Genomic DNA, 13,466 nt, shown 5'->3' on the forward strand with positions numbered 1-13,466 from the left:
GGCGTTGTGACCTCTGTTTCCATCCGTCACTTCAGAAATAAACCTTCTCGCTGGCTACTAAAAATGCGTTAGAACTACAACTGGTTCGAAACTAACCGTGTTTGGATTTTTATCATCCAAATATGATCAGCAGCAAAGTAGACGTCGTGGCTCAGAGCGCGCGAACGCGGGCGACAAGTAAGCTAGCTGGTTGATGCCAACTATGCTAGCTAGCCAGCTTGTTTCCGGGCCGCTGGACTCGTCTCCGTGTTTAGGGAAAAAAAAACGGTGAATACGTGCGGCTGAGGCGAGCGTTCAACAAACTTTGTTCAAATGGCTTTTTTTTGATAGTGTAGTGGGTTTACATAAGTCTCCCACAATAGTTTTTTAATGTTAGCGGTTCGGTCGGACGGGTTTTCAGGGGACACATTTCCGGTGTTGCGTTGAAAATCACGAATCTATCGATACTTTTTATTTAAGAAATGTTTTGTTTTTTTTAATAAATTGAACAACAAACATACATTTATAATGCACACAAAATTTAAGGCACTTTCAACATAACCAACAATCTACACATCAGCTTGAGCAAAACACCACATCTGCCAAACATGTCAAGGATAAAAAATCAAAAGCAAATACAGCTAGAGTACTAAATATTAGGGATGTCTGATAATGGCTTTTTGCCGATATTGTCACACATATTCCGATATTGTCACACATTATTATGCCTAATTTGGACAACCAGGTATGGTGAAGTTAAGGTCCTTTTTTTAAAAAAAAATTAAATAAGATAAATACATTAAAAACATTTTCTTGAATAAAAAAGAAAGTAAAACAAGATAAAAACAGTTACATAGAAACTAGTAATGAATGAAAATGAGTAAAATTAACTGTTAAAGGTTAGTACTATTAGTGGACCAGCAGGACGCACAATCGTGTGCTTACAGACTGTATCCCTTGCAGACTGTATTGATATATATTGATATATAATGTAGGAACCAGAATATTAACAACAGAAAGAAACAACCCTTTTGTGTGAATGAGTGTAAATGGGGGAGGGAGGTTTTTTGGGTTGGTGCACTAATTGTAAGAGTATCTTGTGTTTTTTATGTTGATTTAATAAAAAATAAACAATACCGATACCAATTACATTTTAAAGCATTTATCGACATCTCTACTAAATATTACTAAAAAATATGGAAAAAAAGACCCAAAAAAACTACGATACATCACACATGCATGCATACAACATGATGCATCACAATTTCCAGTTTCTCTATTCAACATGTTCAAAAAGGAGTAGGAAGAAGCAGAGCTTATTTAATCATACCCCTTTTCCTTTACATAGCAGTTGCTAAAACTTTTGTTCACTTCCTGTTCTCAGTTTATTCACAATATACTCCATAACTCCATCCATCTTCTTCCGCTTATTCATAACTAATAACATTAAAAATAAATAAATCAATAAATAATAATTAGTGAAGTAAGTTATATTTCATATGGTAAGATAAGTAAGATTAGTAAGATTTAAATCACTTTAAATGTTTTTAACAAAGATATCAATTTAAGGGCTATGGTATTCTTCATCATCCTCCAAGATTTGATTGATAATTGTAACCTATTAAGCCAATTAGAAAATGTAGGCCTTACTTTCATAAATCGACATTTATGTAGAAACATTTTTGCCTGGTGCATAATAATGTTGACAAACATTTCTATGTCTATATCCTATTTATAAAAATAGGATGTATCGATACAGCTCGATTACTGATAAGTAAACAAAGTCTGGATGTCGTTTAAACTGTTAGCTCCATCTTTTGACACTCTTCCTCCGAATGCCATCCTTATACACTACAATATTTCACAAAAAAACACGGAAGTGACATTTTAAATTGAAAATGTATGTTTAAAAACGCAGATTTTCACGGAAATGCCTGTTTGAATAGGTGCTTTTACTGCCATCTAGTGTCTACTTTTAAGTCTGTGTGGTATACAACAAGTAAAACATCAATACAGTATTTGTTTTGAAAGTCAATCCAGCGATTTTAGGCCGAGGCAATCACAAAAAAGGTCAGCGAAATCCTGTTGGGACGGTCCTATACGTACATATTTATTATGACTACCCCTTATGTAGTCATAATAAAGAAGCATCCAAGATGGCGGCGTGACATGCCAGATGATTTATCGCTAGTATGGAGTAGAGCGCTTGTGCAATGGCAACGTATAACCGCCGGACGCTTGGCGGCGTGCCGTGACCTCCTTGTATTGCAGGCGAGCCCGTTTCAAGCGCTCCAACAGCGTGACGGCGAGTGTGCAGGCCGACCTGGACCCCGAGGGCTTCCCGGGACTCAGCGTTGCCGTGCCAACGCAGGACAAGAGCCTCCAGTTTGGCTGCTCCTTCCAAAGGCACTCGTCTGAGCCCGAGTCAGCCGGCCAGTACGCCGAGTGCCACCGCACCGTGCACACACAGGGACAGTGGGCCTACAGAGAGGTATGTGTGGAGATACTGTTGGTGTCATTTTTCCATTTACAGTAATGCACTGTAAAAAAATTAAAAAAATTAAAAAACGATGTTAGCTTCTACGGTAAAAAAAAATGGCAGTGCAGTCACCAGAATTTTACTATTAAATTAAAAGGCGTTTTTTTTTTTAAGTACAGTAATGCACTGTAAAAACGGCTGTAAATATACGGTAAAAAACTAGCAGCTCAGTCACCGAAATTTTACTGTAAAAATTACAATTGGTACTGTTTTTGATTTACAGTAATTTGATGTAAAAAAAAATATATACAGATTTTTGCAGTAAAAACATTTGCAGCTAAGTCACCAAACTCAATGAAAATAAAAGTGGTACCGCTTTTCAATTTACAGTAATGTACTGTAAAAACAACCGTAGATTTTACTTATAGAAAAAAATGGCAGTTCAGTCGGCAGAATTTTACTGTAAAAATAACATATGTTACGTTTTTCCATTTACAGATTTTTGGGTGTAAAAAAAACAGACTTTACAGTAAAAAAACAAAAACTGTCAGTTACACTGTAAAAATAACTGTAGATTTACAGTAAAAACTGTCAGATCAGTCACCAACATTTTTGTAAAAATAACAGTGATGCCTTTTTTACCATTTACAGTTTTTTGGGTGTAAAAAAACCAGTAGATTTTACTGTAAAAAAAACAACAACTGTCAGTTGCACTGTAAAAATAACTAGATTTACAGTAAAAACTGTCAGATCAGTCATCAAAAATTTTGTAAACATAACGGTGATACCGTTTTTACCATTTACAGTTTTTTGGGTGTAAAAACAGTAGATTTTACATTTAAAAAAACAACAGCTGTCAGTTGCACTGTAAAATAACTAGATTTTCGGTAAAAACTGTCGGATCAGTCACCAATAATTTTGTAAAAATAACAGTGATGCCGATATTACCGTTTACAATTATTTTGGGTGTAAAACAGTAGATTTGACAGTAAAAAATAAACTGGCAGTTCACATGCCAGAATTTAATCCATAAAAATAACAGTGGTACCGCTTTTCAACTTACCGTTTTTTGGGTGTAAAAAACAGTACATTTTACAGCACTGTAAAAACAATCGTAGATTTTGCTTTATAAAAAACTGGCAGTCCAGTCGCCAGAATTTTACTGTAAAAATAACATAGGTACCGTTTTTCCATTTACAGTTTTCTGGGTGTAAAAAACAGTAGGTTTTACAGCACTGTAAAATAACTGTAGATTTACGGTAAAAACTGTCAGATCAGTCACCAAAAATTTCGTAAAAATAATAGTGATACCGTTTTTACCGTTTACAGTTTTTTGGGTGTAAAAACAGTAGATTTTACAGTAAAAAAAACAAAAAACTGTCAGTTGCACTGTAAAAATAACTAGATTCACTGTAAAAACTGTCAGATCGGTCACCAAAAAGTTTGGGAACATAACAGTAATGCCGATTTTACCATTTACAGTTTTGAGTGTAAAAAAATACAGTACATTTTACAGTAAAAGAACCAACAACAACTGTCTGTGGCACTGTGAAATAACTGTAGATGTATGGTAAAAACTGTCGAATCAGTCACCAAATATTTTGTAAACATAACAGTGATACCGTTTTTCCATTTACAGTTTTTTGGGGTGTAAAACAGTAGATTTTACAGCACTGTAAAATAACTGTAGATTTACGGTAAAAACTGTCAGATCAGTCACCAAAAAAATTGTAAAAATAAAAGTGATACTGTTTTTACCTTTTACAGTTTTTTGGGTGTAAAAACAGTACATTTTACAGTAAAAAAAAACAAACAACAACTGTCAGTTGCACTGTAAAAATAACTAGATTCACGGTAAAAACTGTCAGATCGGTCACCAAAAATGTTGGAAACATAACAGTAATGCCGATTTTACCATTTACAGTTTTTAATGTGTAAAAAAAACAGTAGATTTTACAGTAAAAAAAACAACAACTGTCTGTGGCACTGTAAAATAACTGTAGATTTATGGTCAAAACTGTCAAATCAGTCACCAAATATTTTGTAACCATAACAGTGATACCGTTTTTTGGGGTGTAAAACAGTAGATTTTACAGCACTGTAAAATAACTGTAGATTTACGGTAAAAACTGTCAGATCAGTCACCAAACATTTCGTACAAATAATAGTGATACCGTTTTTACCTTTTACAGTTTTTTGGGTGTAAAAACAGTAGATTTTACAGTAAAAAAAACAACAGCTGTCAGTTGCACTGTAAGAATAACTAGATTTTCGGTAAAAACTGTCAGATCGGTCACCAAAAATGTTGTAAAAATAACAGTGATGCTGATTTTACCGTTTACAATTTTTGGGGTGTAAAACTGTAGATTTTACAGTAAAAAAACGACAACTGTCAGTTGCACTGTAAAAATAACTAGATTTACGGTAAAGACTGTCACCATAAATTGTGTAAACATAACAGTGATGCCGTTTTCACCATTTACAGTTTTTTGGTGTAAAACAGTAAATTTTACGGTAAAAAATAAACTGCCAGAATTTAATCGATAAAAATAACAGTGGTACAGTTTTACAATTTACAGTAATGCACTGTAAAAAAAAAAAAAAAAAAGCTAACATTTTACAGTAAAATTATGCAAGACTGAGCTGCCTTTTCTTTACTGTAAAATCAAAAAAACATTCCTCCAAGTACGCGAGAAGCCATTGTGACAGTGACAGGAAATGACTGGTTCCAGGACTTCATCCAGAGCGGCTACACCGCAGACGAGTGTCCAGGCGACCCGCGCTCGCACCAGCACCTTCCCCCGCGCTCGCACTCCCCGCTGCCCCTCACCTCGGAGCGGGCGTGGGCGGGCACGCCCTCCTTGGAGGGCCCCCGCAGTCTCCCCGACTCGGGCCGAGCCTCCCCCTGCATGAGAGACGGCGAGTTCTTCCTGCGCCTCCTGCAGACGGAGGTGGAGAGGATGGAGGGCTGGTGCCAGAACATGGAGAGGGAGGCGGAGCAGAAGGAACTCCCCGAGGAGAGTGAGTTGGCGCAGGGGCTGACCTTGGAAAGCAGACGCAACAAAATCAACAGCTTGTGTCGTCAACCTCTGCTTTACGGTTTTTTCCCTCCAGTTCTGGACCTGATCCGCGGCGCAGTTGGCAGCGCCCAGATGCTCATGTCTCAGAAGGTCCAGCACTTCTTCCGCCTGTGCCAGCAAAGTGTGGTGAGTTCACGTGATCGCAGTCGGGCACAGGAATGCTCTGTTCCGGGCTCAAACTGTCACCAGCACAAGCATTTTCAACTGTTGTGCAAGTGTAAAAAGAAGTTAACGCTGTTGAATGCCAAGTGTGCGTTAAAAACACGTTGCTCTTTTTCCCGCACATAAAACAGAATGAATTAAATGAATAGGTCAAACTGTCATCGTCATAAAACGTTGAACTGTTTAGGTCGGTGTTGGGCCATGAGCGCCCACCGGGGGGACGCCAAAAGAGTTCTGTTTCTCAGCTGTGGTCCGTAACGGCCGCAGTGTACTCGGTTGTAATACACTTTTCCACCACTTGTGGCGGTAATGACAACATCAACCAACAGAAGGGAGCTGAAGTCATAGAGAAGTGTCTTAAGTGCAAAAAATATGACTATAATGGTGAATTTGTATTTTTAATTTTATTAATAGTTTAGTTAGGAAACTATCATTTTTCAATTTAGTGTATTTATTTTAGCACTGCGTAATTGTATTTTCATTTATTTGTTGTTGGTTTTTGATTAGTATTTATTTTTATGATCAGTCTGACCAAAGCCTTAATAATAATCTTGGTGCTTCATATCGTCAGACAAGGTTAAACTGTAAGTAGGTTAGTTATAATTACTGAAAAAAAATTAAATCAAGAGTAAGATTACTCATTCAGTGTTAATATTTGAGTGGGCCCCGGGCCCCTCTGTAGTGGAAAAGTAGGGCCCGGAGGTCAAAAGGGTCAAAGACCCCTGGTTTAGGTTACATGTTTGACAAATCAGTCTTTTTATTTTTAATTCACGGCAGCTTTTTCAGAAAGTTGCGGCACAAATGACAAAATTTACTAGTCTCTTGTTGAAAATAATCTGTCCAAAGTACACTTACTAAAGATAAACAATACTTCTATTTATTAATCGTGATTAATTACGAGTTAGCTGCAGACAAAATGAGATTATTCACGATTACATATTTCAGTCAGTTCGTTAACAGCCCTAATTAACTAGTCTCTAAAGTAGACTCATTTAGGACAAAACTAAATTCTATTATCGCAATTAATTATAAATTAAATGCAGACAAAATTAAATTAATTCAATGTTTTAATCAATTAACCCCACTCATTTTAAAACACATTTACTATTCTTTTGTTTTAAAATAATCTGTCCAAAGTACACTTACTAAAGATGAAAAAAACTTCTATTAATCCTGATTAATTATGAGTTAATTACAGACAAAATGTGATTAGTCAGGATGAAAAACTTTAATCAGTTGACAGCTCTATTATTAAAATAAATATACAAGTCCCTTGTCGAAAACCCATCCATTTTTTACCGCTTGTCCCTCTCGGGGTTTTAATCTGTTTAAAGTACACTTATTAAAGATAAAAACAACTTGTATTAATTGCGATTAACTACAAGTTAGCTGCAGACAAAATGAGATTATTCACGATTAAAAATTTCAGTTAGTTAACAGCCCTAATTTGAAAAGTCTCTTGTTGAAAATAATCTGTCTAAAGTAGACTCATTTAGGACAAATCACACTTCTATTATCGCAATTAATTATGAGTTAACTTCAGACAAAATGAGATTAACTACGGTTAAATGTTTGAATCAATTAACCCCACTCATTTTAAAACACATTTACTAGTCTCTTGTTGAAAATAATCTGTCCAAAGTACACTTAGTAAAAATGAAAAAAAACTTCTATTAATCCTGATTAATTATGAGTTAAGTACAGACAAAATGTGATTAATCACTGACATATTTTAATCAGTTGACAGCTCTATTATTAAAATTAATTTACTACCGGTAGTCCCTTTTTGAAAACCTATCCATTTTCTACCGCTTGTCCCTCTCGGGGTCGTAATTGGTTTCAAGTACACTTAATAAACATTAAAAAAAACTTCTATTAATCGTGACTAATTACGAGTTAGCTGCAGACAAAATGAGATTATTCATGATTACATATTTGAAAAACAATTAACTAGTCTCTTGTTGAAAATAATCTGTCTAAAGTAGACTCATTTAGGACAAAACAAACTTCTATTAATCTCATACAAAATGACATAAACTACGATTAAATGTTTGAATCAATTAACCCCACTCAGTTTAAAACACATTTACAAGTCTCTTGTTGAAAATAATCTGTCCAAAGTACACTTACTAACTTCTATTTAAAGATGAAAAAAACATATAATCTTCGTGATTAATTATGAGTTAAGTACAGACAAAATGTGACTAATCAGGATGAAATATTTTAACCAGTTGACAGCTCTAATTCCAACTCTAAAGACCTTTGACTGTATTATTTGCTCACATGCATGAGGAGAAAGTGGAGGTGTTATTAAACACATTTCTATCTGCTGTGACCGCCCCGTCCCAGGACCCCTCTGCTTACCCCCAGCCCACCTCTCAGGACCTGGCAGGCTTGTGGGACCTCCTCCAGCTCAACATCGAGGACGTCAGGGTCAAGTTTCAGGATCTCCAGAGGCTCAAAGACTCTGGCTGGAAGCTCCTCCCTGAAAAGAAGGTGAGCGGCGTCGGGGTTTCCCTTCAGCCCCCCGCACCCAGAGCTAAACTGGCGGCGTGCAGGAGAGTAGCGCGGATGTCTTTCGAAACATTGCAATAAGAAAAAGTCCCGGAAAGTGTTCACAAAACGGCGCCTCGTACTAAGAACTAACGCTTTTCTTTTCCCCTCTTTGTCTTTGGCATCATATCTCACTGACCATTCGTGTTCCTCACCCATTGTCACCTCCTTTTGGGCCACACCCATAAAAACCTCTGTGTCCATGTCACGGCCAGGAGGATAAGAAGCTTCCTCCCCCCTTACCAAAGAAGTCGGCGGGCGGGGTGAGCGGCAGCCTTAGGGCCGATAGTGTCGCGGACGGCGGCGGGCTGGGAGGCCTGGTGGTGCCCCGTGTCGGGGGACACACCCTGCCTATCAGGGAGAAGTCCCTGGACCTGGGGGACCGGCAGAGGACAGAGGCGAGGAGGAGGCTGCTGCAGACCAAGCGTACCGCCTCCTTCCGGCAGAATTCGGCCACGGAGAGCGCAGACAGTATCGAAATCTACATTCCCGAAGCCCAGACTCGACTCTGACTGAACCCCCCGGTACCTAGACGTTCCTTCAACACGCTTCCTTTTGCTCCAAATTCAGTTCTCAAGCAGTAACAGCCGTTTGTGTGTCTTGGAAATTGCACATATTACTGACACCGAGGCCTGAAAACCAAGTGGAGAGTAGCTAGCAGATATGAATTATGGCCTTTTTCCATTTCTTCTTTTGCAAACTAGCAACCCTTCTCTTGTTCTGTACGTGGCTGAGGCTCTCTGTAAGCATGAGCGGGCCTGTTCAGCAAACTAAAGGGCTCAGCAGGCACAACACCTCCGTGACAAGACTCTCCGTCTTCAAACTCCCGGAGAAAAAAAAGGAAAATGTCTCAGATGTACTCCTATTCTTCACCCACACTGCCAGTACGGAGGCCCTTTAGTCCGAGTTATTTAGTTATCCATTATTTTGCTTTGCTTTTCTTCGCCAAACCACCGATCACAGTCATAAGAAGTGATGGCGGCACGACGGGAAACTAATTACGTGAAAAGAGTTGTAATGCTATGAGAATAAAGTGATAATAGTATGGGATTCAAGTCCTGATTTCATCATTTTAATTTCTCGGAAAAACGTCATGTTAAATAGCAAAGAAAAGTTGGAACGTCCCAAGAATATTCTCACGTAATTTGAAAAAAAGCGCCGTAATTAGACAAGAAAAAGTCGTAATGTAGCAAGAAAAAAGTCGTAATGTTTCATGAAAAAAAATTGGTCATGTAACATGAAAAAGAGTTATAATGTAATGTGACAAAAGTCGTGTGTAACAAGAAAAAAGTCCCAATGTAACATGAAAAAAAAGTTGTAGTGCAACATGAGAAGTCGTAATGTAACATGAGAAAAAGTTCTAATGTAACATGGCAAAAGTCGTGCTGTAACGAGAAAAAAGTCCTAATGTAACATGAAAAAGTGGTCATGCAACATGAAAAGTCGTAATGTAACACGACCAAAGTCGTACTGTAACACGACAAAAAGTTCTAATGTAACGTGAGAAAAGTCGTACTGTAACATGACAAAAGTCGTAATAGAACAACAAAAAAGTAGTTGGTACAGAAAGAACATAACAATACTAAAGTTGCTGTTAGTCAAAGAGAGACGAGTCCAAAGCTACTTTTTCTTCAGGGAGAAAGTGTCATTAACAGAAGGAAATCAGATAATTTACAGTGTAAAGCAATAAAGTTGTTTTGTCGTAATTTTTTCAAGTAAAACATCATAATAGGAGAAAGAAATCATAATGATACGAGATTTCGTGGCAATAAAGTATAACAAAAAGTTTTGTAGAATAATTTTTTGGGACAAAAAAAAATCTTTCGGAACTTTTAATTTTCCAAGAAGAGATGCTTTTTTTTTCTTTTAATCGCAAAAAGCGCAATGAAGCAATTTTAATATAACGAGAAAAAAGTCGGTATGCTACAAGAATAAGTACCAAAACAAAGTATTAAGAATTTTTTTAAAAGAAAAATAAGTCATATATATACATATATATATTAGGAAAATCATCGTTAACAGAATACAAATCTGAATGTTTTGAGAACAGCTGTTGAATATAGTCTTTCAAAAAGTCGGAATGGTACGATAATAGATACAAAAATAGTATATCAACATGAAAATCCGAACATGACCTGAACAAATAATTAAGAAACTTTTTTATTTATTTTTTTAAATTTTTTAAGGAAAAACTCATATCGTTAAGAGATGAAATTGAAATCTTCTGATAAGTCATGAGTAGTGTCTTTTTAAAAAAAATCATTTTAATTGGATTGTTAACAGAAATTAATCAGAATGTTCTGATAACAGGTATTGAAAGTGGTCTTTAAAAAATGTAACATTCAAAATAAAGTTAATATAAATACATTGTGATATTACTAGAATAAAGACACAGTAATGTAAGAGAATTCATGCATTTGTTGGTCAAAAAATCGGAATAAAGTCATAATGTTACGATAATAGTTTAATAATAATTTGTTTGAGCGTAACATTACGTGAACAATAATATGGTACTGTGATTTTGAGAAAAAAAAGTTGCAGTGTTATCGAGAGAAATATATTTTAACGAGGAAATGTTAAACGATTTTTATGGTTTGATCATAACTCCAGAAAATAATTTCAAACCTTATTTTGTAATATAATCCCTGTACAATTTATTTTATTCTCATACAATTACAACTCACTAAATAATTCATGATAAATTACAACTAAATTGTTGTAATTTTACTAAATTATTCTTTTTTTTTTCCTAGTGTGGCTCTCATCCTCTGAAGTTGTTGTCCATAAGGCCCTCTCATGTTAGCGATCAAGTGACAAGACACAGATGATCTTATTTCACTCTGACACTACACCGCCCCCAAGTGGCCAAACTACAGAACAACAGCAGCAGATTAGGAGAAAAGGACAAAAATCAGTACCTTAAAAAAAATCCTTCCAAAGAGTCAAGTAGTTGTTGGCTGCTATGGTGATTTATGAATATTTAGTGTTGTTTTGACTAAAATAGAAAGTGTAGCATGAATTTAGTCATTTGCCCCCCCCAGACCCCCAAAAATTTCACATTTGAATGGATGAAGACTTAAAAATTCAGCTATTTTGTGTATTTTTAGCATGTTTTTTTTATTTCCTCCTAATACTCGGTGACTATTTTAAACGGGAGATGTATATTTTATAATATAATCTACATTTCTAGATAAATAGAGTACGGTGTATGTACAAGACAAAATATATCAAATGTGACTTACCACAGTATTATTATTATTATTACTAATATAGACTTGTGTGGGATTTATTACTGTGTGGCATATCCAGACACGTGAAAATTATTATTATTAATATGTGAGTGCTGGGTCAGGTTCACAGGGTAAAAAAAATTATATATATATATATATATATATATATATATATATATATATATATATATATATATATATATATATATATATATATATATATATATATAAAGCCAAGTAGAATCCACTGGAGATTTTACATATAAATATATCCGTCTTTCACTCCCTGTATTTCCACTTAATGTGCCTAGCCAGCTAAATGTGGAGGTTCCAAGTTTACAGCGTGTATATAAATATCTACACAAATACATGTACATACACTGAAAATACCACATTTTCTGGTTATTAATTACTCATGCACACCACTTTTGTTTCTTTTCTTTTTTTGTGGGGGGTTAACTGCATGTTTTTGTGAGCCTGGCGACAAGAAAACTAATTTGGTAGTCTTTATGTTGCGGCTGAAATATAACATACTACATATATATATACATATATAAATATGAGACTTTTTCAATCTTTGTACAGAGATGGTTAAAAAGTGAAGAGGTTTTATTCATTTTGCAGCAGCGGCGGTTCAGGCTCAGCAAACAAAAAGCACAAAGACCTGCTTTTATACTCTTACTGCACTGTGAAGGACACGTCCAAGAGTCCAAAAGTATCAGTCCACAGTAGCAGAAGTCCTCTTGTGTTGAATATCACCCCTCATGTGCACACCGCCGCGCTAAACACTTTCCGCCCCGACACGCAGAGCCGGCAGATAACCCCGAAGTACCTCAGCCTTACACCACCCAGGCCTCTGTCCTCAGGGGATTGTCCACATCCAGTAACACACGGGAATACAGTGCTTTTCTTTCTTTATGTTCTCCATCAGTGGTTCTCAAACTGCAGCGCTACGCCAAAAAATCACTTCATCAAATATTCAAACGGCGTGTCATGTTAAAAATATTCAATATACTTTCGAAATAAAACCTTTTTAATGAATACTTAGACCTACTGCGCTACTGAGTGTTTTCTGAGGTGGTACTTGGTGAAAAAGGTTTGAGAAGCACTAATGGAGACACTCTTGTTCTCAGGCAGGGTGGATCGGGTGTGGTGTTTGAGTCAAGCAGGGGTCTTGTAGCAGCAGATTTGAGTTTTACTTGGACATTTCTAAGAGGCTGCTCTGGGCGGGGAGGGCAATAAAAAACGTCATTTTTGAGGAAAATTGCTTGTAATATTTCATTTTATTCATCTTTATTTTATACATATATCAAAGGGATGTACTGGAATTATTTTACAAAATCTTGACTTCCACTGCTGTTTTACTTGCTTTTATATGTATTTATTTTATTTATTGTAATATATATTCATTATTTGTATTTGTTTATTCATTTTATTTATTTTATTACATGTCATTTTTATTTTTTTATTTATAATACATTGGTTTTTGTACTGCACTTTTACAAATATTCAACAATGCTTTATAAGTAGCAAATAAAAAAATAATAAATGTATTTTTCTTTTTTTATTTATTTCATTTCCAGGAAATTTTATTTAAATGTTTTAGTAATTATTATTTATTCATTTTTTTTTTTTTTTTACATTTTTTTAAATAAAAATAAACTGATGTAAAACAGCACGCAACATATTAGAGAATATAACTCTTCCAGTGGGTCTGGGTTTTAGTTTTTGCCTCACTTAAAGCGTGAGTGAAGTATGCACAGGTCCGACAGAGATGATGCAGTATTATCCGCTCACAGGTTGTTTGAGCACACTGCAGCTAGTCCTGGATCACTCCTTCATGCTTCAGTCACATGCAGGATTCTCACAAGAATTAGGCAAAAACTGACCCACTCTACAAAAACACACAATTCAATTCCAATTCGATTTAGAATAAATTCGCAATTCAAACCAATTTTCGTAATATATTAATTGGTATAAAAA

At 35.8% G+C, this 13,466-nt stretch overlaps 1 protein-coding gene across 1 annotated transcript in view; it reads left to right on the plus strand.

Annotated features, from left to right (window-relative positions):
- Positions 1-13,466, plus strand: part of dlgap3 (discs, large (Drosophila) homolog-associated protein 3) — a 345,962-nt gene that overhangs the window by 330,256 nt on the left and 2,240 nt on the right. Inside the window, exons 9-13 of the mRNA XM_062030130.1 lie at positions 2,251-2,470; positions 5,191-5,479; positions 5,573-5,664; positions 8,050-8,196; positions 8,469-8,777. Of these exons, the coding sequence (XP_061886114.1) occupies positions 2,251-2,470; positions 5,191-5,479; positions 5,573-5,664; positions 8,050-8,196; positions 8,469-8,765 (1,045 nt within the window). The 3' untranslated portion in view covers positions 8,766-8,777. The remainder of the gene's footprint in view (positions 1-2,250; positions 2,471-5,190; positions 5,480-5,572; positions 5,665-8,049; positions 8,197-8,468; positions 8,778-13,466) is intronic.

This window comes from Entelurus aequoreus, linkage group LG20 (assembly GCF_033978785.1).
Source record: "Entelurus aequoreus isolate RoL-2023_Sb linkage group LG20, RoL_Eaeq_v1.1, whole genome shotgun sequence".
NCBI classification, from domain to species: domain Eukaryota; kingdom Metazoa; phylum Chordata; class Actinopteri; order Syngnathiformes; family Syngnathidae; genus Entelurus; species Entelurus aequoreus.